The sequence below is a fragment of the Pteropus medius genome, unplaced genomic scaffold (genome assembly GCF_902729225.1).
Source record: "Pteropus medius unplaced genomic scaffold, Ma_sr-lr_union100, whole genome shotgun sequence".
NCBI lineage: Eukaryota > Metazoa > Chordata > Mammalia > Chiroptera > Pteropodidae > Pteropus > Pteropus medius.
In genome coordinates, this window is record NW_024344378.1 from 59,918,654 (window position 1) to 59,946,635 (window position 27,982).

At 36.9% G+C, this 27,982-nt stretch overlaps 1 protein-coding gene across 1 annotated transcript; it reads left to right on the top strand.

The window, feature by feature from the left end:
- Nucleotides 1-219: 219 nt before the first annotated feature.
- CUNH10orf53 (chromosome unknown C10orf53 homolog) lies at nucleotides 220-27,329 on the top strand. Its single transcript, XM_039872454.1, has 3 exons — nucleotides 220-316; nucleotides 26,469-26,588; nucleotides 27,265-27,329. Exons 1-3 carry the CDS (start codon nucleotides 220-222, stop codon nucleotides 27,327-27,329), a joined length of 282 nt encoding a protein of 93 aa, XP_039728388.1.
- Nucleotides 27,330-27,982: the final 653 nt, after the last annotated feature.

Consider the following 27,982-nt stretch of genomic DNA (forward strand, 5'->3'; position numbering starts at 1 on the left):
GGTGCACATTAGGTGGTGCAGGCATGCAGGAAGGGAAATTCCTCATCCCCACCTACTACACAGGGCGCTGGCAGGAGAGTGGTTTGGGGGATCCTCAAGTTCTACCCTCACCGGCTCTGTCCACGCCCAGCCACAGATGGCCACGCCCACTCCTACCTTACAGAAGAGCAGTTGCCTAGCAGTGTGTGTTGCGCTGTAGCCGGGGCAGACCGCCCAGCCATGCCCAGGAACGCGTTGGTCATCTTGCGCTATGGCCCTTACAGTGCAGCTGGCTTGTCTGTGGAGCACCGTACCTTCCGCCTGGAGGGCCTGCAAGGTGGGCAGCCAGTGCCTTAGGGCCACCCAGCTCCGTGCGCCAAGGTATACCCTACCCTCTAAGCATCCGTGCAGGCTGTACGGTCTGCCTAGATGTTTTTCCTTCCTCAGACCCAAGTGCCACCTACTCTGGAAAACCTTCTTTGAGGCCTCATCACCCCAGGATGATTTAGCATCTTCCTCTGGCTTCCACTGCTTCACTATAAGAGTGGAAACAAACATGTGCTTTAAGTCCACTGGATGCCGGACAGTTTACACGAATTACCTGGATAGAAAGGATTACATACCCTGCTTTACACATTGGGAAAGTGAAAATGAGGAATAGTAAGAGATTTTTCCAAGGTCATGTGACTGGAAAATACATTTATCCCTTGATCATTCATTCATGCAATAAACCTTTACTGAGCATTTAATGTGTCAGACACTTTTCCAGGTATCAGGTATATACAGATGAACAAAGATGTATATATTTGAAGTGATCTCATTGTTGACTGCTAATTGAAAGTAGTTCTAAGCTCTTGACAGAGGAATGTAATCATAGTGAACCCTGCCACTGGCCAAAGGGGAGGAGAGAGGGGAAAGATCTGAAAAACTTTATTTTCTGGAATTCCATTTGAGTTGAGCTTTAAAGAGTAGGGAGAAACTAACGAGAGAGAGAGAGAGAGAGAGAGAGAGAGAGAGAGAGAGAGAGAGAGAGAGAGAGAGAGAGAGAGAGAGAAGAAAGAGAAAGAAAGAACATTCTAAATGGAGGGACTAATATCTGCAAAAGCTGGATGCATGAGCAAATTACGTATTTGTTGAACTGATGGGAAGATGAGGTTGGAGAGGTAGACAGGGACCTGATCCTGCAGGGCTGAATAAAAGTTTTAGGCAGGGAAATGAAACCATGGCTGCTGTGAGAAGAGCAGATTAATGGGGGCCAAGAATGAAAGCATGGAAACAAACCTGAGGAGAGATGATAGTAGCTTGGACCAGGACAGCCATATAAGGGTGGTGGATTAAAGTAAAAGTAATGGTACTCCCTAAAGGGATGGAGATGGGAGGCAAGGGTCAAGAAGCTGTCTTGTGGTTCCAGTCTGTTCTGGCTTGAGCCAAGTGCTGATGGACGGAAATGCCCTACACTAAAATTGAGAACATTAAAGATGTTCAACTGGAGGAACATGGACATCATTAAACTTCATGTGCTCTCAACTATGTAGGTGGAAGTAGTAAGTCGGCTCAGCAGTTCTGGAGTTCAGAGAAAAAGATCTGAGCTGGAGATATTGACTTGGGGAGAACCTATAGAATGAGAAGAGAGCCCAGGACTGAGTCTTCATAAACTCCATTATGTGACCCAAAACCAGAATCTTCCAGGGAAGATGCTGTGGAAGTCCAGGGGACACAAAATCAGCAATAAGGGAAGGCCCCCTGGAGGACGTGGCATTTGAGTTCTGTTTTAGATAATGGGAAGAATTTCAATCAGAAGAAAAAATTGCTTTCTCTGAGAGAAAAATTGATTGAGAAATTTCTGTTGTAAGTAGCTTGTGTTATTTGGTGATGCTTAAAATGTTTTGTAGTGTTGGCTAAAGACACTACCTAAATAACTGACTTTTTGCTTCTTCCCCCTCTGATGAACTCCACCCACCAACCCATCACCCCATAACCCACCTTTAGTTTATATTCACTAAATGATAAGACAAAGCAGCTATAGCATTTCTTTAAAAATAAGGTGGATCTCAGATTGCTGGAAAAGAATCTGCATTAAAGAGTTCTTTGAGCCTTTTTACTGCCTGTCTCTAAGCTTTTGACTTTTGCAGACTTTTTTTTTTCTTACTTCACCCCAGCCCTAGGGACTACAAGCTCCTCCTTCCCAACCAACTCATATTTTCTTAGTTTATCTATTTTTTTTTCATTTTTCTTTTTGTAGTATTTTTTACTGTGGTAAAATAGATATAACATAAAATGTCCCAGTTTAACTAATTTTAAGTGTACAATTCAGTGCCATTAATGACATTCAAAATGTTACATAACCATCAACACTACCTATTTCCAAAGTTTTGCAATACCCCAAGCAGAAACTCTACATTCACTAAGCAATCATTCTCTCCCCACAGCTCCTGCTAACCTCTAACTTATTTTCTGTCTCTATGAATTTGCTCATTCTAGATCCTTTATGTAAGTAAAACCATACAATATTTGTCCTTTTCTATCTGGTTTATTTCATTTAACAACATTTTGAAGTTTCATCCATGTTATAATATGTATTCATATTTCCTTCCTTTTAATGGTCAAATAATATTATATTGTTTGTATATATGACATTTTTGTTTATCCATTCATCTGTCGATGAACACTTCACTGTTTCCACCTTTTGGTTATTGTGAATCCAGCTGCTATGAACATGGATACACAAGTATCTGAGTCCCTGTTTTCAATTTTAGGGAGTGCTATACACCTAGGAATAAAATTGCTGGGTCATACGGCAAGTCTATGTTTAACTTTTGAGAAACTGCCAAACTGTTTTCCACAGAAGCTGCACCATTTTACATCTTACCAGTAACATATGAGGATTCCAATTTCCCTACATTGTAGCCAACACTTGTTATTTTTTAAAAATTATAGCCATTCTAGCATGTATGAAATGCAATTCCATTGTGGTTTTTATTGGCACTTCTCTAGTAACTAATGATGTTAAGCATCTTTGCATGTGTTTATTGGCCATGTGTGTATCTTCTTTGAAGAAAAGGCTATTCAAGTTCTTCACTCATTATTTAATTGGATTTTTCCTTTTGTTGTTGATTTAGGAGAGTTCTTCATATTTTCTAGGTACAAGACCCTTATCAGTATATGATTTGCAACATTTTCTCCCGTTCCGTAAATTGTCTTTTCACTTTCTTTTGTGTGTGTGTATCTTTTTTTCTGACTTTATTGAAATATAATAGATAATTAGTTGCTTGTATTTATATTGTACAATTCAATGAGTTTTTTTCAATTATAGTTGGCATGTAATTATATATTAGTTTCAGTTGTACAGAATAGTGATTAGAGATCTACATAACTCAGAAAGTGATCACCCCACTAAATCTACTACCCCTATCCACACTTACATGTTATTACATTATTAACTATTTTCCTTATGCTACACTTTATATCTCCATGTCTATTTTGTAACTATCCATTTGTACTTCTTAATCCCTTTGCCCTCTTTCGCCATTCCTCCAACTCCTCTCCCATCTAGTAGCTCTCAATATATTCTCTGTATCTGTGAGTTTATTTCCATTTTTGTTGTTGTTGAATTTGTTCCTTAGATTCCACGTGTACGTGAAATCATGTGATACTTGTCTTTCTCTATCCAACCCATTTCAATCATTGCAATATCCTCTAGGTCCATCAAGGCAAGATTTTTTTCCATCCCCTTCCTTTTAGTCTGTGTGTGTCTTTTTATCTGAAGTGAGTCTCTCGTAGGCAGCGTATGTAGGGGGCTTGTTTTCTTATCCTTTCAGCCACTCTGTCTTTTGATTAGAGCACTTAATTCTTTTTCATCTGAGGTACTTGTTGATAGGAATGTAGTTATTACCAATTTTTATTCCTGTTTTTGATACATGTTTTTTCTTCTTACTTTTCTTGTAATACTGGCTTGGTGGTGATAAATTTCTTTAGCTTATTTTTATCTGGGTAGCTCTTTATCTGTCCTTCTACTCTAAATGATAGGCTTGCTGGATAAAGTATTTTTGGTTGTAGATCCTTGGTTTTCATCACATCAAATATTTTGTGCCAAGCCCTTCTGTCTTGCGTGGTTTCTTTTGAGAAATCAGCTGCCAGTCTTATGTGTGCTCTTTTGTAGGTAACTAACTGCTTTTCTCTTGCTGCTTTTAAGATTTTCTCTTTGTATTTAACCTTTGGCATTTGAATTATGATGTGTCTTGGTGTGGGCCTCTTTGGGTTCTTCTTTCTTGGGACTCTCTGAGCTTCCTGAGTTGTATGTCTATTTTCTTGACCAGGTAAAAGAAGTTCCCATCATTATTTCTTAAAACAGCTCTTCAATGTCTTGTTTTCCTTCAGGTAGGTACCTCTATGACACGGATATTTTTACATTTAGCAGTGTCTCATAGGCTCCTTTAATTATTATTATAGTCTTGGCTTTCTTTTCTTGCCATTTGACTGTCTTTGACTTCCCCATCCTCCATATCAGTGGTTTGATCCTCTTCTTTATCCACTCTGTTTATTCCATCTAATATACTCTTCATCTCAGATAATGTGTTCTTCATTTCTGACTGGTTCCCTTTTATAATTTTCATTTCCATTTTTATGCTTTTTATCTCTTTGTTAAAGTTGTCACTGAATTCATCTACACTTCCCCTAAGTTCATGGAGCATCTTTATAACCAGCGTTTTGAACTCTGCATCTGTTAGATTACTTGACTCCATTATTTCTGGATCTCTGTTCTGTTCTCTCATATGGTTTCTGCATCTTTGTCTTCCCATTTGGCTGCTTTCTGTGTCTGCTTCTATGTACTAAGCAAAGCTCCTAAGTCTCCCGATCTTATTAGTGCCTCTTTGTGTATTAGGTATCCAGTGGCACAGTCCTGAGAGAAGTTCAGCTGCAGGCCAAGTTTAGCCCCAGCCTGTGCCTCTCCAGGGCCACCTGTCAAGATTCAGCAAGCAATCTACAGATGCTGGGCTTATAGTTGCCTCAAGAAACCACACTAGAAACCAAGGCCAGCTGCCACCAGGATGAGTCTTGGCACTGCTCAGGAAGGAGCACCAGACTCACAGAGGACACAACAGGATGTGGCTTAGGTGGAGCTGCAATTTGCAGGAGGCGGAGTTTCAAGGACTTCTCTGGGCTGAGCGACCTCTGTTGTCCAGTTTAATGATGTCTGAGCTATGGGGGCACTGTGTCCACACACTAAGGGAGGGATGACTCAGAGGAACAGTGGATACCAGCAGCACTTCTGCCTGAGAGAAAGCCTTGCTTCCAGCCCTTGTTCAGACAACTCAGTGTCCCCCTGTAAGTCTTTGGTGCTCCCCAGCTGCCGACCAGGTGCTAGTGCTCAGAGAGAGCAGGTCCATCACTGCAGAATCCCGCTCGCAGATATGGCCTCTTTAAGAGGCGTCTGTAGCTGCCTGCAGACACTGCGACAGCTCTGTCCCAATCAGCCATTTGGGAACAGACAACCTCACATCTTTGCCCCCTCCTTCCTTCTACAATTGCAGGTTGATTAATTATTTCTCTCCCTAGTTGTAGTGCTTCTGTTCATCTGGATCCCAAGTGACTTTCCTTGCTGTTTGCTCTGTGTCTCTGTCACAACTTTGATTTGGTCATAAGAGGGATGAACAAAAGGTCTATCATCTACGCCATTTTTTCCTGTCCGACCATCTTTTCACTTTCTTAATAGTGTCCTTTGCTGCACAAAAGTTTTTAATTTTCTGATGCTCAGTTTTTCTGTTTTTCCTTTTGTTGCTTGTGCCAAATCTAAGTTATGCAGAGTTGCCCATATTTTTTTCTAAAAGTTTTATAATTTCTAAATTTAGATATTTGACCCATTTTCGAGTTAATTTTTATATATAGTGTATGACAAGGGTCCAACTTCATTTAAAAGATATTCATATGAGAACTTCTAGTCCAGATGGCAGAGTAGGTAAATGTGCTCGCCTCCTCCCATGACCACATCAAAATTACAACTATATTATAAAACAATCACCCCGAAGAACCACCTGAAGACTAGCTGAAAAGAATTCTTATAACTAAGGATATAAAAAAGAAGCCACGGTAAGACTGGTGGCAGGGGGCAGAGACACAAAACAGGCAGGTCCCACACCCATACTACAGCAATTAAGAATTCAGTGTGTGCGGGGAGGAATATCTCAGCTGTGGAGGTCCCTCCTGAGGAACAAAGAGTCCCAGCTCCACACCAGGCTCCTCAGCCCTGAGCATCACTTCCGGGAAGAGAAGTCTTCATAACATCTGGCTGTGAAAACCACTGGGAGATGAGATGGAGAGCTGTTGGAATTTTGAGGGGCCCACGCATGGACTCCCTCACTCAAAAACTCACTTGCTCTGGGCTCCAACTGAGGGAAACAGCTCAAAAGTGGCAGGCACTTATGGAAAGGTAGTAAATTGACTAGCTTCAGGGTAAAGGCTGGAGGGATAGGTCAGGGCAGCTCTCTCCTGGGGGAAGTGATGACAGGTGATGTTGTTTCTTTGTTGAACACCCCACCCACTCACCTGGCCATAGTAGAGGCACCAAATCTGAGCTCTCCGCTCATCTGGATAACACTATTTGCCATGCCCTGCTGATTCCCTGAGACCGTGCCCCACCCAGCTCACCTGATGGCTTAAGCTGCTTCTAGCAGTTTTTCTACAAAAGCAGTGTGCTTGAGCTGACACTGCAGATTTTCCTAAAATCTCTTAAAGGTCCACACACCCCAAACAAGCAGCAGACATCTACACTTCTTGCTAAGTGGCCCAAATCCCTAGCACAAGCAGTGAAGTTCTCAACTTGTATTATAACTTACATCAGGTAGCCTTAAGGCTGGCATAAGCTGCTGTGAGTGGTAGCTTGAAAAACAGTCTCAATTAAGTGGCCACAAATCTGGCCCAAGTGGTGCATGGCCTCAGTTCACAGTGTGATGCCCATCGAAGGATGCCAAGCCTAGCTCTAGTGGCAGCTGGCCTCAGTTCCCAGCATAGCTTTTCCCAAACACCACTAAGTCCAGAACAAGTGTCAACCAACTACAGATCACTTTGTAGCTCTTACCAGGTAGCTCCAAGCTAGGCACAAATGGCAGCTCACCTTGGCCTGCACCAGAGCTCTTCCCAGGAGGCCCCAGAACCAACACACCTGGTGGCCAGCTTCAGACCACACCAAAGTACCACCCATACTGCTCCATAAAACAGCACACCTGAAGGGTGGACTTGGCTGATACCAGAGCCCCACTACAGTGATTCCTGCACTGTGGGGTCAGCTCTACACAACAGCTTGTCCCCTGTAGTAATAGCCAGCCCTCACAGCCAATCACCCTTAAGGTCAATTCCACTCACTAATTTGCAAATAGCAACCAAGACTCAACTACAACAGGAGGGTACATACAACACACAAGGGACACCCCTGGAACACCCTGTTCAGGTGGCCAGGGAGACTGTGCAACTGGGCCTCATAGGACACCTACTAGATAAGGCCCCTCTTCCAAGACTGGGAGACATAGCAGATCTACCTAATACATAGAAAGACACACAGGGAAGCAGACAAAACGAGGAAACGAAAAAACATGTCCCTGGTGAAAGAACAAGACAAAACTCTAAAAAAGAACTAAACGAAAAGAAGGCAATCTACCAGGTACAGTGTTCAAAAAACACTGGTTATAAGAATACTCAATGAACTTAGGGGAAGAATAGATAAACTCAGTGAGAACTTACACAGAGATAAAAACCATAAAAAAGAACCAGTCAAAAATGAAGAATACAATAACTGGAATGAAGAATACATCAGAGAATCAATATCAAATTAGATAAAGCAGTGGATCAAATCAGCAATCTAGAAGACAAAGTAGTGAAAAACACCCAACTGGAACATTAAAAAAAAATGTTTTTAATGATAACAGTTTAAGAAACTTCTGGACAACATCAAGTGTACCAAGATTTACATCACAGGGGTACCAGAAGGAGAAGAGAAAGGGCAAGGGATTGAAAACCTATTTGAAGAAATAATAATGGAAAACTTCCCTAACCTGGGGAAAGAAATGGACATACAAGCCCAGGAAGTACAGAGAGTCCCAAACAAGATGAATCCAAAGAGGCCCACACCAAGACACATCATAATTAGAATGCCAAAGGTTAAAAGACAAAGAATTGTTAAAGTAACAAGAGAAAAGCGATTAGTTATGTACAAGGGGGCTCCCATAAGACTATCAGATGATTTTTTAATAGAAATTTTGCGGACCAGAAGGGAATGACACAAAATATGCAAAGTAATGAAAGGCAAAGACCTACAATGAAGATTGCTCTACTCAGCAAGTGTATCATTTAGAATCAAAGGAGAGATAAAGTTTTTTCAGATAAGCAAAAGTGAGTTTAACACCACTAAACCAGTATTACAAGAAATGTTAAACAGACTTATTTAAGAAGAAAAGAAAAAATCAAAAATATGAATAAAAATATAGGAAAGAAAAATTTTTCAGTGACAAAGGCAAACAGTAAAAGCAGTGAATCGACCAACTATAAAGCTAGTACCAATGTTAAAAGACAAAAATAGGAAGATAATGTGCAATTATGACAATAAATTAGGGAATACAAATGAACAAAATAAGTAAGAAATTATGACAAAAATATAAATGTGGAAAGGGTAAGCAAAAATTGTGATAATTTATAATGCATTTGAACTTAAACAACCATCAACTTAAAATAGACTACTATAGACATAGTTTGGTATATATGAAGCACATGGCATCCACAAAACAAAAATCTATAAGAAACATATAAGAAATAAAGAAACATATAAGAAATAAACATATAAGAAACAACACTATAGAAAGTCATCAACACACAAGAAAAAAGCAAGGGAATAAGAAAGAAACAGAGAGAACTACAAAAAAATCAGGAAACAATTAATAAAATAGCAATAACTACATAGCTATCAATAACTACTTTAAATGTAGATGAACTAAATGCTCCAGTCAAAAGACATAGGGCTCAATGTATATATATTTAAAAAGGACCCATACATATGCTGCCTGCAAGAGATCCACTTTAGATAAAAAGACACATACAGACTGAAAGTAATAGAAAGGGATAGAAAAAGATATTTCATGCAAATAAAAATGAAAGAAAGTTGGGGTAGCAATATTTATATCACACAAAATAGACTTTAAACCAAAGGCTGTGTCAAGAGACAATGAAGGGCATTTCATAATGATAAAAGGATCGATCCAATAAGAGGATATAACTCTTGTAAAAATCTATGCATCCAGCATAAGAGCAGCTAAATATATAAAGCAAATATTGGCAAACAAAAAGGGAGAGATTGGCAGTAAGACAATAATAGTAGGTGACTTTAACATTCAATTTACATCAATGTATAGATCATCTGGACAGATAATCAATAAGAAAACAGTGGCCTTAAATGATACATTAGACCAGAAAGGCTTAATTGATATTTTTAGAGCATTTCACTCAAAAGCAGCAGAATATAAATGTTTTTCAAGCACATACAGAACATTTTCCAAGATAGAACACATGTTAGGTTACAAAACAAGTCTCAATAAACTTAAGAAAATTGAAATTGTATCAAGCCTCTTCTCTCTGATCCCAGTGGTATGAAACTAGAAATCAATTACAAGAAGAAAACTGAAAAACACACGAACATGTGGCAGCTTTATAACATGCTACTAAACAATGAACGAGTTAACAATAAGATCAAGGAAGAAATCAAAAGATACCTAAAGAGAAATGAAAATGAAAACACAACGACCTCAAATCTATGGGACACAGTCAAAGCAGTTGTAGGAGGGAAACTCACAGCAATAAAAGTTTACTCCAAGAAACAAGAAAAAAATCTTAAACAATTTAATCTTGCACCTAAAAGAACTAGGAAAGAATAACAAACTAAGCCCAAAGTGAGTAGAAGGAAGGAAATAATAAAGATTAGTGTAAATAAACAAAGTAGATTCTGAAAAAAAAGAAAAGAAAAAAGTCAATAAAACTAAGAACTGGTTCTTTGAATGGATAAACAAAATTGATACACCTTTAGCCAGACTCATCAAGAAAAAAAAGAGAGAAGACACAACCCAAATAAGTAAAATCAGAAATGAAAGAAGAGAAGTGACAACTAACACCATAGAAATACAAAGGATTATAAGGAAATACTATGTGTTATTATATGACAACCTGGAAAAATTGGATAAATTTCTGGAAACATGCAATCTTCCAAGACAGAGTTAGAAAGAAACAGAAAATCTGAAAAGACTGAAAACTACTAATGAAATCAAACCAATAATCAAAAACTCTGCACAAACAAAAGTCCTGGACAAGACGACTTCACAGGTAAGTTTTAACACACATTCAAAGAATTAACACCTATCCTCAATTCCAAAAGATTGAAAAGGCAGGAAGGCTCCCAAGTTCAATTTACAAGGCCAGCATTACCTTGATTCTAAAACCAAAGATATTACAAAAAAAGAAAAGAAAATTATAGACTGAATCTCTGATGAACATAGATGCAAAAATTCTTAATAAAATATTAACAAAGCAAATTCAGCAATACATTTAAAAGATCATATACCATGATCAAGTGGGATTTATTACTGGGATGCAAGGTTGGTTTAATATCAGCAACTCAATTAACATGATACACCACATAAATGAAATGAAGGATAAAAATCATATGATCAATCAATAGATGCAGAAAAAAACATTTAACAAAATGCAACATCCTTTTATTATAAAAACTATCAGCAAAGTAGAGATAGAGGGAACATATCTCAATATAATAAAGGCCATATATGACAAACCCACAGCCAACATCATACTCAACAATGAAATGCTGAAAGCTTTTCCTTTAAGACCAAGAACGAGACAAAGATTTCACTTTTGCCACTTCTATTTAACATAGTATTGGAAGTCCTAACCACAGCAATCAGAAAAGAAAAATAAATAAAAGACATTTATATTGGAAAGGAAAAAGTAAAACTGTCATTATTTGCAGATGACATGATACTATATAGAGAGAACCCAAAAGATTCCACCAAAAAAACTATTAAGATTGATAAACAAATTCAGTAAAGTAGCAGGATACAAAATTAATATTCAAAAATTGATTACATTTTTATACACCAATAAACTATCAGAAAGTAATTAAGAAACAATCCCATTTATGATTGCATCAAAAAATAAAATACCTAGGAATAAATTTTACCAAGGAAGTAAAAGACCTGTACTTGAAAAATTATGAGACATTGAAGAAAAAAATTGAAAAAATATATAAATAAATGGAAGCACATACCATGCTCGTGAATAAGAACTAACATTGTTAAACTGTCCATATTACCCAAAGAAATCTATATATTCAATGCAATCCCTATCAAAATACCAATGGTATTTTTCACAGAACTAGAACAAGTATCTTAAAATTTACATAGACCTACGAAAGACCTTGAATAGCTAAAGCAATCTTGAGATAGAAGAACAAAGTTGGAAGTATCATACTACCTGTTATGAAACTCTACTACAAGCCTATCATACTCAAAACAGCACAGTACTGGCTTTAAAAACAGACACATAGATCAACTGAACAGAATTGAAAGCCCAGAAATAAACCCAAATATATATGGACAACTAATCTATGACAACAGGGAAGAGAATATACAGTGGGGCAAAACTGGTCTCTTCAATAAATAGTGTTGGGAAAACTGGACAAATACATGTAAAAGAAAGAAACTAGACCACTTTCTTACACCATATACAAAAATTAACCCAAAATAGATTAAAGACTTAAATGTAAGTCCTGAAACCATAAAATGAAAACTTAGGCAGTTAACACTCTGACATTGCTCTTAATAATATATAAATATATAAATACAAATATAAATATATAAATATAAATATAAATATAAATGATATGTTTCCTCAGGCAAGGGAAACAAAAAAAAAATAAACAAATGGAACTACATCGAACTAAAAAGCTTTTACATAGAAAAGGAATCCATTAACCAAAAGAAAAGACAACCTATTATGTGGGAGAAGATATTCTCCAATGATACAACCAATAAGGTATTAATATCAAAAATATATAAGGAACTCATACAACTTAACACCAAAAAAACAAACAATCCAACTTAAAAATGGGAAGAAAATCTGAATAGACATACAGATGGCCAATAAATATGAGAAGATGCTCAACATCACTAATCGTCAGGGAAATACAAATTGAAAACAGAATATCACCCCATACCTGTCAGAATGGCTATCATCAATAAATTAACAAAGAACAAGTGTTAATGAGGCTGTGGAGAAAAGGGAACCCTCGTGCCCCATTAGTAGAATTACAAATTGGTGCAGCTACTATGGAAAACAGTATGGTGGCTCCTCAAAAAATTAACAATAGAACTGCCTCACGACCCAGCAATTCCATTTGTGGAATTTAATCCAAAGAAATTCAAACACTAATTCAAAAAGATATACATACATTCCTATGTTCATTGAAATATTATTTACAATAGCCAAGATGAGGAAGCAACTAAGCGCCCATCACTACATGATTGGATAAAGAAATTGTGGTATTCAATGGAATATTTGATGAAATATTACTCAACCATGAAGAAGAATGAAATCTTGCCATTTGCAACAACATGGATGGACCTAGAGGGTGACATAAGTCAGAGAAAGACAAATACCACATAAATTCATTTATATGTGGAATCTAACTAACTAACTAGCTAACTAACTAACTAGCTAACTAACTAACTAACTAACTAAATAAATAAATAAATAAATAAATGAACAAAACAGAAACAGACTCATAGATACAGAGAACAAACTGATGATTCCCAGATGGGAGGAATGTTGGGGGGCTGGCTGAAAAAGGTGAAGAGATTAAGATTAAGAAATACAAGTTGATAGTTACAAAATAGTCATGAGGATGTGAAGCATAAGGAATATAGTCAATAATATCATAATAACTACATATAGTCCCAGGTGGGTACTAGATAATTTGGGAGGATTGTCTCGTAAATTATATATAAATGTCTAACCACTATGCTGTACACCTGAAACTAATATAAAATAATATTGAATGTCAACTCTAATTGAAAATAATAATAATAAAAAATAAATGAACAAACAAAACAAAAACAAATTCATAGATTCAGAGAACAAATTGATGGTTGCCAGATGGGAGGACATTTGGGGTAAAAGTTGAAGGAATTAAGAAGTACCAATTGGAGGTTATAAAAATAGTCAAGGAATATAAAGTACAGCATAGAGAATATAGTCAATTATGTTTTAATAACTATTTATGGTGTCAGGTCAGTACTGGACTTATCGGGGTGATCACTTCATAAGTTATATAAATGTCTAATCACTATGTTGTACACATGAAACTAATATAATGTAGTATGTAAATTGCAATTGAAAATTTAAAAAAATTTAAAATATTTATGTGGATATCTCGTTTTTCCAGTACCATTTGTTAAAGCAACTGTTCTTCGTCCATTGAATAGTCCTGGCATTCATGTCCAAAACCAATTGACTGTAGATGTGGTGTTTTATTTCTGGACTCTCAATCCTATTCCATTGGCTTATATATTTATCCTTATGACAGTACCACACTCTTTTGATTATGTAGCTTTAGTAAGTTTTGAAATAAGGAAGTGTGAGAACTCCAACTTCTTTCTTTCTCAAGATTGTTTTGGGCTATTCTGGTCTCTTGAAATTCCCTTTGATGTTTTGGAGTTTTTCCATTTTTGAAAAAAAATCACCATTAGGATTTTAAGAGAGATTGTATTAAATATGTATAATGTATAATGTATAATTGACTCTTGAACAATGCAGGGGTTAGGTGTGCTGAGTTGCCATGTAGCAAAAACTTAGTTATCCTTCAGTATCTGTGACAAAATGGTTCCAGAACACCTCCACCCTGCCACCTCCCCTGCCACATGGATCAAGATTTGCATCTCTTTGGTTAAATATTTTCCAAAGTGTCTCATTTTTTTTAGATGCTATTGTAATTAGAATTGTTTTCTTAATTACCTGGTCATTGCTGGTATAAAGAAATACAACTGACTTGTATATTGATTCTGAATCTTTAAACTTTGTTGATTTCGTTTATTAGCTTATGTGGACTCCAGGATTTTCTAGATATAAGATCATGCCATCTGCAAATAGAGGTAGTTTTACTTCTTATTTTCCAATTTATATGCCTTTTATTTCTTTTTCTTGCCTAATTTCTCTAGCTAGAAGTTCTAATACTATGTTGAATAGAAGTAGCAAAAGCAGGCATCCTTGTCTTGTTTCTGATTTTTAAGAGAAAAGCTTTCAGCCTTTCTCTATTGAGTATGATATTAGCTGTAGATATTTCCTATATGGCCTTTATTGTGGTTAAGTTGTCTTCTATTCCCAGTTCTTAAGTGTTTTGAATCATGAAAAGTTGGATTTTGTCAGAGATTGGATCAACTGAGATCATTATGTATTTTTGTTTCCTTCATTCTATTAATGAGATATATTACATTTATTGATTTTTACACTTGGTCATAGTGTATAAATTTTTTACTATTAGTTTAATTTGTTATTTTATTGCTTAGTTTTATTTATTATTTTACTGCTGAGGCTTTTGAATTAGGTTTCTTAAAAGATATTGGTCAGTAGTTCTCTTTTCTTATAGTGTCTTTGTCTGGCTTGGATATCAGGATAATGCTGGCCTCATAGAATGAGTTAGAAAATGTTCCCTTCTCTTAAATTTTTGGAAGAGTTTGAAAAAGACTAGCATTAATAAATGTTTGGTAGAATTCACAATGAAGCCATCTGGTCTTGGGCTTTTCTTCATTGGGAAGTTTTTGAGTACTAATTCAATTTTCTTACTAGTTATAGGTCTGTTTAGATTTTCTGTTTCTTAAGTCTGTTTTGGTAGTTTTATGTTTCTAGGAATTTGTTCATTTCATGTAGATTATCCACTTTGTTTGTGTATAGTTGTTAATAGTATTCTCTTACAACCCTTTTTATTTTTGTATTATAATCCTTTTCTATAAAGTCAGTTGTAATGTCCCTTTTTTATTTATTATTTTAGTTATTTGAGGCTTCTCTCATTTTTTATTAGTCAATCTAGCTGCAGATTTGTCTATCAAAGAACCAACTTTTGGTTTTGTTGATTTTTTTATTGTTTTTCTGTTTTACATTTTGTGTATCTCCAGTATAATCCTTATTATTTTGTTCCTTCTGCTAGCTTTGGGTTTGGTTTGCTCTTTTTCTACTTCCTTAATCTGTATAGTCAGATCATTGTTTTGAGATCTTCTCTTTTAGTGCAGGCATTTACAGCTATAAATTTCCCTCTGAGCACTGCTTTCACTACATCCTGTAAGTTTTAATATGTTGTGTTTTTCTTTTTATTCCTCTCAAGATATTTTCTAATTTCTCTTGTAATTTCTTCACTGATTCATTGGTTGTTTAGGAGTATGTTGTTTAATTCCCATATATTTGTGATTTTTCTAAATTTTCTTCTGTTATTGATTTCTAGCTTCATTCTGTTGTCAGCAGAAATGATACTTTGTAAGACTTTATTATTTTAAATTTTATTTAGACTTGTTGATTTGTGGTCTAAAATATGGTCTGTTCTGGAGAATGTTCCATGTGCACATGAGAAGAATATATACTCTGCCTTTGGTGGAGTGCTCTATTTATGTTAGGTCTACTTGGTTTATAATGCTGTTCAAGTCCTTTGTTTCCTTATTGATATTCTGTCTAGGTGTTATTGAAAGTAATGTATCAAAGTTTCCAGCTATTGTAAAACTATTTTCTCCTTTAATTCTGTCAATCTTTGCTTTATACATTTTGGGACTGTCGTTAGGTGTATATATGTTTATAAATATTAGTCTCCTTGACAGATTGAAATGTTTATTAATATATAATGCCCTTATATAATGTCCTTGTTTGGCTCTTTTAAACTTTTTTACTTAAAATTTAGTTTGTCTGATAATAATATAGATAACCTAAATCTCTTTTGGTTGTTATTTGCATGGAATATCTTTTCCATCCTTTCACTTTTAACCACCTGTGCCTTTGTATCTCGAGTGAGTCTCTGGTAGACAGTATATAAATGGATTGTGCTTCTTTAACCATTTTGCCCAACTCTGCCTTTTAATTAAAGAGTTTAATTTATTTACATTTAAAGTAATTACTGATAAGGAAAGACTTACTTCTTCCATTTATTTTTTGTCTATATGTCATATCTTATTTTTGCTTCTCAATTCCTCCATTACCGTCCTTTTTAAAAATTTAGTCGATTTTTTGTACTGTACCATTTTTATTTTCTTTTTTCCTTTTTAGTATATTTTTAAATTATTTTCTTTGTGGTTACCTTGGGAATTGCAATAAACATTCTAAACTTATAACAACCTAGTTTAAATAATACCAACTTGGTTTTCACTAGCATACAAACAATCTGCTTCTATACATCTCCATCCTCACTTTATATCATTATTGCCATCTTCATACATTGTGTACCCATTAACATAGATTTATAAGTATTGTATCATTCATTTGCCTTTTCAATCATATAGGGAAAAAAAGAGTTACAAACCAAAAGTGCAGTAGCAATTACTTTTATATTTACTCTTATCTCTACCTTTATCAGTGTTCTTTATTTCTTTGTATGGATTCATGTTGCTCTCTAGTATCCTTTCAGTTTAGCCTGAAGGACTTCTTTTAGCATTTCTTGTAGGGTCTATTAGCAACAAGTTCTATAAGCTTTTATTTATTTGAAAATGTCTTAATTTTCCCTTCATTGTTGAAGAGTAATTTTGACATACCTAGTATTCTTGGTTGACAGTTGTGATGCTTAATTTTTTTGTGTCGATTTTGTGGCTAGGCTATGGCCCCCAGTTATTCGATCAAACGCTAGTCTAGATGTTTTTGTGAAGGTATTTTTTAGATATGATTAACATTTACAACCATGAGACTACATATAAAGAAGAATACCCTCAATAATGTGGTAAGCCTCTACCAATCAGTTGAAAAACTTAAGAAAAAAGACTGAGGTTACCCAAAAAAGAAATTCTCCATAAAACTGCAACATAGAACCACTGCCTCTGTTTCCTGATCTGTGGAATTCAGAATCAAGTCTGCAACATCAACTCTTACCTGAATTGCCACTCCTTCAGACTTCAGATTTATCAGCCCTCATATTATATAAGCCAATTCTTTAAAATAAATATCCACCCCCTACCCCGGCCCACTCCCTCCTCTCTCTCCTTCTGTCTCAGTCTATATATATGACCTATTGGTTCTATTTCTCTGGAGAACTCTGACCAATACACGTTTTTCTTTTGGTATTTTAAATATGTCATTCCACTGCCTTCTGGCCTTCCTGGTTTCTGATGAGAAATCATTTAGTTGCTAATTTTATACATGACAAGTCACTTTTCTTTTGTTCCTTTTAAGATTCTTTCTTTGTCTTTTGACAATTGACTGAAATGCATCTCCATGTGGATCCTTTGAATTAATCCCTCTTGGAGTTAGTTGAGTTTCTTGAATATGTATTTTCATCTTTCATTAAATTTGGAAAGTTTCAACCATAATTCCTTCAAATATTCTGTCTTCCCCTTTTTCTTTTCTCCTTCTGAGATTTCCATTGTGTGTATGTTTGTACATGTAATGGTGTCCCACATGTTCCTTAGGCTCTGTTCACTTTTCTTTAATATTTGTTCTTTCTGTTTCTCAGACTCAATCATTTCAACTATCCTGCATTCAAGTTTACTAATTCTTTCTTTTGCTTGCTCAAATATATAGCTGAATAGCTCTAGTGAATTTTTTTTTCAGTTATCATAGTTCCCTCTTATCTGTAGTTCTACTTTCCACGGTCAATCACAGTCCAAAAAACATTAAGTGGAAAATTCCAGAAATAAAAAAAAATCAATATGCAATTCATAAATTTTAAGTTAAGCACCATTATGAGTAGCATGACAAAATTTTACATTATCCTGTTCCATCCCACCCAGATGTGAATCATACCTTTGTCCAGTGTATCCACACTGTATAAATTACCCAGTCATTAGTCACTTAGTAGCCACCTTAGTTATCAAATCAACTGTCATGCCACTGCAGTGCTTGTATTCAAGTAACCCTTATTTTACTTAATAACGACTCGAAAGCACAAGAGTAGTGATGCTAGCAATCCAGATATGCCAAAGAGAAGCCATAAAGTGCTTCCTTTAAGTAAAAAGGTGAAAGTACTTGACTTAATAAAAAAAAAATCATATTCTAAGATTGCTAAGATCTGTGGTAGAAACAAATCTTCTATCTGTGAAATTATGAAAAAGAAAAAAATTTACTAGGTTTGCTGTCACACCTCAAACTGCAAAAGTTACAGTAACAGTGCATGATAAGTGCTTAATCAAGACGGAAAAGGCATTAAATTTGTGGGTAGAAGACATGAACAGAAAACATGTTCCAATTGACAACAACTGTTGCACCAGAAAGCATTGAGCCTATATGAAGACTTCAGCAAGGGATCCCCTGAAATGAGTGACCATATTCACATAACTTTTATTATAGTATATTATTATAATTATTTTATTTTATTATTAAGTATTTTTGTTAATCTCGCTGCACCTAATTTACAAATTAAATTTTATGTATGTATAGGAAAAAACATAGTATATATAGGGTTTGGTACTCTCTATTGTTTCAGGCATCCACTGGGTAACTTGGAACGTATCCCCTATGGATAAGGAAAGACTACTGCATTGTATTTTTCAACTGCAGAATTTCCATTTAGTTCTTTTTTAGAATTTCTCTTTATTGATATTCTTGTTTTGTTCATACATCATTTCCCTTGTTTCCTTTAGTGTTTGTCTATGGTTTCCTTTTGCTTTTTTAGCCTAAGATAGCATTAAGATAGTTAATTTAAAGTAAGTCTAATGTCTGGATTTCCTCAGAGACAGTTTTTGTCAATTTATTTTTTTCACTGGAATGTCTGAGACTTTCCTGTTTCTTTATATGCTTTTTAATTTTTTTGTTGAAAACAGATTTTCAAATATTATAAAGTAGTAATTCTGAAAATCAGATTCTCCCCTTTCCCCAGGGTTTGTGTTCTGAATTGCTGAAGTCTTAGCTTTTGTTCAGCCAGTGTTTCAACAGAGATTTACATGAATGCCATCAGCTTTAAAACAAAACAAAATAAAACAAAAAGCCTCAAAGGTTCTTTATTTATTTGCTCTACGTTGAGGCACTCCTTTAACACTTATCCAGGCTATTTACAATACCTCAGCTTTTACTTCCTGTTTTCATAGATCAACCAGTGATGAAAGCTTAGGATCTTCCCAAGTCTTTTCTGAGCTTGCATCCTGTTCTGGGCACTCACTTGGCTTTCTAAATCCCCCAGTCTACACAAGTGCTTTTAAATGCTCTAATTCTCAAAGAAGCTCTCTCCCTAGCTATTTCTCTCAGGCTTTATGAGATTTATTGTACGTCTCAACAGTTTTTTGCCCAGACAGCTACAAATTTTCATTTGCCTTACAATGTTTCCGAGCACTGCCCACAGCTTTTTTACCCCGTGAGAGTTCTGAGTTAGGTGAAACAAACAGGAGTGTCAATCATTTAGGTAGCAGCCATACAGGTTAGAACAGACAACCACAAGATTTTACAAATAAAGTCTGCTATGCTCTCCCTCTTCAAACAAAGACCAGGGTCCCACACTGCAAACAAGGGCTGCTATCTTCAAGACTGCCATCAAACCAGGGAGGATGTAACAAAGATGCCATGACGCTTTCTTATCAGTTTAAAGTTGCCTTTTACTTGATTCAGCATTCACTTGTTTGCCACCTTTCACTATTTTCCAAAGTTCGGAGAATGTTGTTTCTGACATTTTCTGGTTGTTTTTTTTGACATTTCTATGGGTGATTGGCAATATAGAGCTGCCTATTCCACCATTTTGCTGATATCTGCAGACACTTTTTAATTGTTTCTTTGCTGCCACAATCAGCCTGACTGCAGAGAGTTCAAATCGATCACTTACATACCAAGAATTCTATTAAAACAGAATGCATAAATGAACATTTTGTTATAATGTACAATTTACAAGTTTTAGAGTGGAAAGACTTCCCATCTCATTTTACACAAATCCCGTCAGCTCTGCTGGTCACCTCCCCCTGGTCACTTGTCTCCTGCTTACATTCTTGGCTTTGTTGACAGAGACAAAGCTCTGAACTTCAGTTAGTTTTGAATTGGTCTCCACCCTTTAATGTGTGACCAAAGTCAAGATCAAGTTATTTTACCTTTCTGAGTCTTCATTTACTTAAAGGTAAAATGGGAGAAAATCCCTACCTCAAAAAAGTGAAATTCCAAAAAGAGAATGCAGATAGAGTCATGAACACCATACCTGCATATAGTAAATGTTCAATGAATATTGGTTCTTATTATTCTAAGGGTGGGGGTAACAGGGAAGGGGAGGAGGAAGTAGCTCGGGAAATGTTGGCAAGCGGCAAGCAGCTGGATCTGCCTGGAGGAAGGTGTGCAACGAGAGAGTCAGGCCTTGGCAAATGGGAGCCAGGAAAGTTTCTTGAGCTAAATAATGAAGAGATCAAGGATGTGCCATAAGAGGCTAATTCTGAAGGAAGAGATCTGGGGAGGAAAAGTGGGAGAAAATGAATTATTAAGAAATATTAATAGATTAGAAATTACAGTCTGTATTTCAGGAGAAAGATAAAGGCAGATTTGAGTCAGAAGTTGTTATGATTTTAAATGATATCTATATGCTGATGACTCCCAAATTTATACCTCCATTCAAGACCTCTCATTGTCATTGAAATGTTTAGTAGGCATCTCAGACTAATAAGTCCAAAATTTCCAAACTCTCCATGGTTTCAGGCATCCACTGGCTGTCTTGAGATGTATCTCCCTTGGATAATGGAAGACTGCTGTGCAGGAGAACAGCCCGTCTTGCATTCTTTCCATCTCAGTTCACAGCAGCTCCATTCTTTCCGTTACTCAGGTCAAAAACCTTGAAGGCATCTTTATCTCCTCTTTCCTTCACACTCCTTATTTAGTCTAGCAGAACATCCTATTAGCTCTATCTTCAAAGCATCCAGACAGAATCTAACCACTTCTTACCCTTCTTACAGACTACCCTCCACTTCTGTATCCAAGCCACCAATCATCTCCTGCCTGGATCACAGCCCTGGCCTCCCCGAGACCACTCTTATCCCTTGAAGTCTGTTCTCATCATCAAAGCCAGGTGATGCCATTAAATCTGAATCAGAGCATGGCCCATGCCTCTGAGAATATTCTGGTGATTCCCAGATCACTAAAGATAGAAACCAAAGGCTTCAAGTAGCCTACCCGGCTCCTGATGACTCTCCTGACCTCATGTCCTCCCAACATTACTAACCTGCCCACCTTGCTCACTCTTCTGCACCCTCACAGGCCTCATCATTGACCCTTGAACACTCTTAGTACACTTTCATCTCAGGGCTTGGCAGTTGCTCCACCTGGAATGCTCTTCTCCCAGATTCCTACACTGCCCTCACTATTCACTCTCTTTGAGCCTTCAGGTCTTTCTCAAAAGTAACCTTGAGATAGCCTTCCTTGAGCATCCCCATCAAAATTGTCAACACTTCCCTGTGTCTCCTTCTTCCATATCTCCCTTCCCACGTCTTAGTTCTTCTTGGTGCTCATAAGTGTCTAACATGACATATATTTCACCTGTCTAGCTTGTTATCCTTCTCTTCTATTGGAATGTATGCTTCAAGGGAAAGATTTCCCATCTCCGGGTTCTCTCCTACCTCTGCACCCCTCCGAGGGACCACTGCCAATTTCTGGAGGCACAGGAGGCAAGTGACATGAGAATTTTAAGAAGAAAATGGCTAGTGGGCACCAAAATGTTAAGCAGAAGTGATCTCTAGAAAAAGATGAATTCATGGTTGATGAAAGACTTAGAAAAAGAGTGTTCTCAAAGACTTGCTATGAGAGGGTAAATTAGCACAGTAACTTTGGAGGGCAACTTGGCAGTGCCTTAAAATTTAACCATATACTGGGGAATCAGGTATGCCATTTCTCAATTTTACACACACACACACACACACACAAACTTGCACATGTACACATAAGAATGCTCATCAATGTTTCTTGCAACATTTCTTAGCAACAGTGAAAAATGAGAAAAAAGAAACAGAAAAAGAAGTGGCTGAATAAATTGCAGTACACGCATCACATGAAATGCAATGTAGCAGACCTATGTATATTGACAGGGCTGGAGCACCACAACATAGTGTTAAGGGAATACAGTGTGCTCCTGAATTCCATGTACACTCTGATGAGAGTGTACATGGAATTCATGGAATTTTTGCCATTGAAAAAGGCAAAAAGGGGAAAAGAATTTTGGGTGATTTAAATATTTTTGTCCTTTATTTTTTGATAATTTTTAAGCTTTTAAAAAATCATAGGTCTGTTACCCCAATAAACTTAATTTAAAAAAAAAGAAAAATAATAAAATAAAATTATAATATAAATTTTAAAAATCATGGGTCTGCATTACGTTTATAACCTGCTAAAAATTTTAGAGCTTAAAATATTTATTTTTACTAGCAGAAGTATTTTTAAAAAGCAAGAAAGGAGATGGGTCAGAGTATCCATCTGCTGAGAGAAGTCAGGGAGAACTGGGAGAACCATTGAATGTGCTGATGGTTCTTCACCTCTGAGAGCACAAGTTCAGGACAAGGTGGGCTGAGGGTTCAACTGTAGGAGGTAGAGGAGTGGGTAGAGATGAGAAAGCAAAGAGCACAGGCAGCTCTTCCCACAGTCGGGGAGGAGAGGAGTATTTTGAAAAGATCAAGGGGAGAATTTTCATGATTGAAGGAGACTTGAGTATTGCAAAGTATCAGCAGGTGGTTGATTTTTAAAGTTAGCTTTGTATATTTCTGAATGATAATTCATATTATACTGGCAGCCAACATTTAATGAAGGCCAGCAACAAATGTAAAGGTGTTAACAGAAGCAGAGTAGAGAGTATCAGTTCTGCCCTCCCTGTCCCATGCTTCCCTACCACTTTGGACTTGACACTAACATCACAACAAACACAGAGTGGTGCATTTGCAGATCTTCATCTGAATTCTATGTGTTTCTTTAAAAATCACAGTTCTGTATCATTTCTTGAAGCCCTGCTGGCTTTGAAAATATACTTGATCTTTCCTGAACTCACTATGCCTTAAACAATCTGAACATTATAATAGCTCAGTAAATTATAATACAATATAATGGCTCAGCAAAAATGTCTCTACTATGACCTCAGTACAGATGAAATTTAACTAATTCTTAAAAAAAAATTCTAAGTAATTTCCCTGGCTGTGGTTGCTTCTTACCTGTTGTATTTAAGTCTGCCAAATGACCCACTAAAGAGAACTAGAAGGAATTGAAACTGACTCATAAAAATAGAGTTTGCCCTTATTTATTTAAGATGCTCTGAGTGCTGTCCTACCATCCCTAGCTGTGCATTAGCTGCACACATTAATGGTCACTGGCATTGCACCTGTGCCAAAGAGAGCAGGGGGATATGACTTGTCTGTCTGTTTGCCTTGACTCCTTAACCAGCAGTGTTTAAATCATTCACAGATGGTGTACGATTTCACTAGCACTAAGAAGTGGGAGGCTTTTCTGTGTCCCTTCAGTTTACCCAGATCCCCCTTGAAGAATGAGGTGCCACTTCAAAGAGGCAGGCATTCTGTGGGTGGCCTTATAGCTTCTGGTTGATTTATGCTGGAGTTTAGCCACTGCCTCTGCAGACTTTGTTGCATGGCATATATTTATCTGACCTTTCTTTGAATAGACAACCCCATGGTAGCTCATAGGAAAAAATGCATCCTCCATGTAGAGAGGTGGCATTTGGATGAGCTGCAGGAATTCTGGTGCTTCTTCGAGTTTGATCCCTTAAGCTTGCACTGGCCACCCTACTTTTTGGCTCAACACATCTTGGACTGATGAGAAGGGGCCGGTGTCTTAAGGGTGATATATGATCTAGACTCTGAGGTGCCTTATCACTTTAATGGAGAATCAGACTTAGGTCACTCAGGGTCCAAAAGAGCCAGTGGAGGTGCCCAGTGTCATTATGAGCTTGTTTATTCAATGAGATTTATTAACGAGGGGCACTTAGTGGGTAAGAGGGTGTTGTGGTCAGTGAGGGAGATAAAGGCACTGAGAGCCCATGTTTTGTGATTATATAGAGGGTAAAGTGAGGAGTAATCTGTTCTCTTAAGAGGATTTCTTCCTGTTGGGCTTCACTCGCTCAGGTATGAGGTGGGCCCCATTATTTGGCATACCTTACCACGAAAGAGTGGTAAGATATATCTTAACATTGCTCTCTTAAAACAAATCCCAAACTCACGTGCTACACGAGGCTCGGTCAGATGGGACCCTGAGGGAAAGAGCCATGGCAGCTGCAGGGTACACACCTTTCCGGGGTCTCCCTCCTGCAAAGCCCCTCCTCACTTAGACTGAAGTCATGGTGACCAGCCCCAAACAGAGCCTTTGCCCTCCTTTCTAGAACCCCCAAGCCTTAGATAGTTGGTGTTGGGTATTAGTAAGATAGAGGTAGCCCCCAGAGATGGGATGTCAAGTGGGAGTGGAGCAGCTGTTTTGTTCCAAGGAAAATCTTCAGACAATGAAAATCCACAGTTATGGAGGCTGAATTGCCTCCCACCTACCCACTTGGAGCTTTTCCCTCTCCAGCTACACCTCTCCTCTCCTGAGGGGCTGCTGCTGGGGGAGTGCATGATCCCCATAAATCTCTGCCAGTAGAGATTTATGCTTCCTAGATGATCCACTGGCCATTCGAAATTGGGTGGACTGCTTCATTTAAATAAGTCATTGGTCCAAGCTGCGTGCCTTCCTCCAAAGAAGTTTAAGAACAAGACATTTAAGGAGGATCCAATAACATAAATATACCAAAGAAAAAGATGCAGGTGTTCTGTAGAGATTGGTGTTAGCTGACACAAGGTCAATTAGGGCACCACTGGGTGCCCAAGGAGCGCTATCTTGCTAATGGAGATCCTCGCTGAGTTACTTTCTGAAGTTCCTTTCCAGAAGTGAAATTAAAATTACACAATTAAAATGTTCACAGTTGGGGCTGGATGTTCTTGAACTGATTGAAAGGTGAAGAAGTGGACATGCCAACATTTTGAAAAAGCAATTGTCTCTGCAATTATATGCAATTAACTGACAATAACTGTTTTCCATATAAGACTGATTGAAATGCTGACTTTAAAAAACATGCCCCTCACCTGATTTCTCTTTGCATCCTAACCAAAATTCTCACCAATGCATATAGACTTCCAAAGGTGGTGATTTAGCATACCAACTCTAACACCAATGGGAAAGGCGAACACATCAAGAAAGTTAGGGAGAAGCATGTTGGAGAAAATAGAGCTCGAGGCTGTTCAATACACATTAATCCTCCTAAGCCCTTGCATTTCTCCAACAGAGAATAAATCTAACAATTTTTCCATAGCTGATCTCTAGGGAAGGAGCCATTGAGTGTGATAACCAAAATGCAGATTCCAAAGGTAAGAATAAAAGTTTAGTCTATTCATTTTTTTAAAATATCTTTTTCTAATTATGATAGAAAATCTGAAAAATGATAAAAAAAAAAAGAGAGAAAAGTTTTTCATAATCTCACCACAGAGAGATAACCACTGGGTATTTTCTTCTTTTGCTCCATTACATATTTGTATTTTAATTAATATTGAATATATATTTTATATATATTTTATGTAGGCTAATTTTTGCTTATATTATACTTTTCTTGCTATTAAAAAAAATCCTAAACATTTTTTGAAATATCCTAATAAAATCTCATCATATGGACTTCCCACTATCTACCTGATTACCCTCTTATTATTGGGCATGTAAGTTATTCACAGTATCTTGTTATTATAAAACTGCATTATGAAATATCTTGTTGCAAAAATCTGCCTGTATTTTTTATTTTTTCTTTAGGAAACTTTCTTGTAAGTGCAATTTCCTGGGCCTGAGATTAGAATCATTTTTTAATTCTAATTTTTTGAGGATTTAAAGGTTTGGGGCATATACCACCAAAATGTACTCCAGGAAGATGACCAATTTATATTTTCATCAGCAGGGTAAGAAGTTACCAAATTCCACAAATTCCTTCCAACACTGAGTATTGTCTCTATAAGAAAAGCTAAAAAACTCTTCCTAGAGAAAGCTCATATTTTCACAGATCATGTGGGTCTTGGGCAAATCTCAACCAATCCTTAAATGTGCAAATTTTTGGCTGTGCTTCTCAGAAAAGGTAAGAGTACACCGGGGCTAGCACCAAATAGGTGCCCACCAGGACAGCTGGATTATAGGCATGAGCAACTGTAGAGCAGACCAGCTGCTGTCATGCATGAGGACATTTGCATATTAGGTTAATCTGGAGTCTGTATCCTATCACCAATTTCCCTCTTTGTTTTTTCCAGCTGTGCTGGCTGAAGATGGACACAAGGTCATTCTAGAGAAGATAGAAGACTGGAATGTGGTAGAACTCAAGGTGAATGAAGAAGTTGTCTTCCACTGCAACATCAAAGACTTGGAGTTTGGTAAATCCTTCCAGCCAGCATTTTGCCTTCTCTGAAGTGTCCTCAGTTTCTAGTTGAAGTAGTCAGTGTGTCATACCCAGATTCAAATTGGGTTTCTTTCTGAGTCTTAAATTCTTACACAAAGGCCTGTGTTCCATGGCACGTGAATAAGTGCATCCTAAACCACACACAGTAAATTGCTTGATGCTCTGGGCTTCTTCCCATAACATCGAGAACAAAAGAAGAACAGAAAGAAAATGAAGTTTTAGCTCTAGATTTTAAATGACATGATGAGAATTTAGTGATAATAGGTTGTTTTATTTTTGTTTTTGCATTTTTAATAATGCGTGTTTTATTATTAGTTGCCTTCAGAACTATTTTTGTTCCATTTGATTATTTTATCTAGGCTTGCTAAGATAGAAATGATATGTCAGCAGTGCAATGCCTTATCAGTAATGTTTTAAGAATTTCTTTGCCCTGGAGAGTTTCTGGCCTGGCAGGCTGGCATCAGGCATACCTCACCCTGCTCAGAAGTAAAAGCTTTTGCAATCCCCTAATACTCTATTAAAGGATAGTTAACCATTAACATGCCTGTATACTTTGAAAATACTCTCCTAGTGGAAGCTATATATATGTCTTATATAACATTAAATTGTATATAAAGCTGGCCACAAGAAAATTCTATCTATTTCCCTAGGAGGTGATGGTAAATTAGACCCTCTGTGCCAAGAGGCCAGATTAGCCGTGCTAAATGCCTACTGATCTCCTCGTTGGAACAAGCATCTTGTCAACAGAACAGCAACTGCCTTGGTCATTCTGTGATGCAAACAAAAGCAGCCATTTGGGCCATGGACTCTGGGCTCTACCAGTCCGAACAAGAAAATACCAGCCTGTCCTTCAACCAGCACAGCATAGCTTTTCTTACCTGGCTGCAAAGAAAAGGGGCCCACAAAAACAAAAAAAAACAATCATTTGCAGCATTTCAACCCATAGGGAGAGCCCTCTAATATCAGGTACATGTTGAGCTAAAGGAAATAATAAAATGCAATCTAATAACAAAGCTCCATCTCTTACTAATAACGCATAGTTGCCAGAAGCATCTGAGATTCCATGCTGTAGTTAGCTAAGAGCTAGGAACAGATAAAATTAAAGATGGGCAGGAGCAGATGGGCAGAAGGGAGAATAGTGGTCTTTGAAAATCTGAACCAAAAGTTAGTGTCAGTATTTGGAAACCTGGCTAATCCTACAAGTTTATTTCTTGTTCCTAGTGAAATAATATTTAAAATGCTAATAGACAATTACCAAAAATCAAACTTTCAGTTATTCTCCTTTAAAACAAGAAAATTATCTCTGTCTTCTTTCACATTTAGCTAATCCAGCAGGCTGCTCTGAAGAGAGCCTGAAAGAGGCCAGGG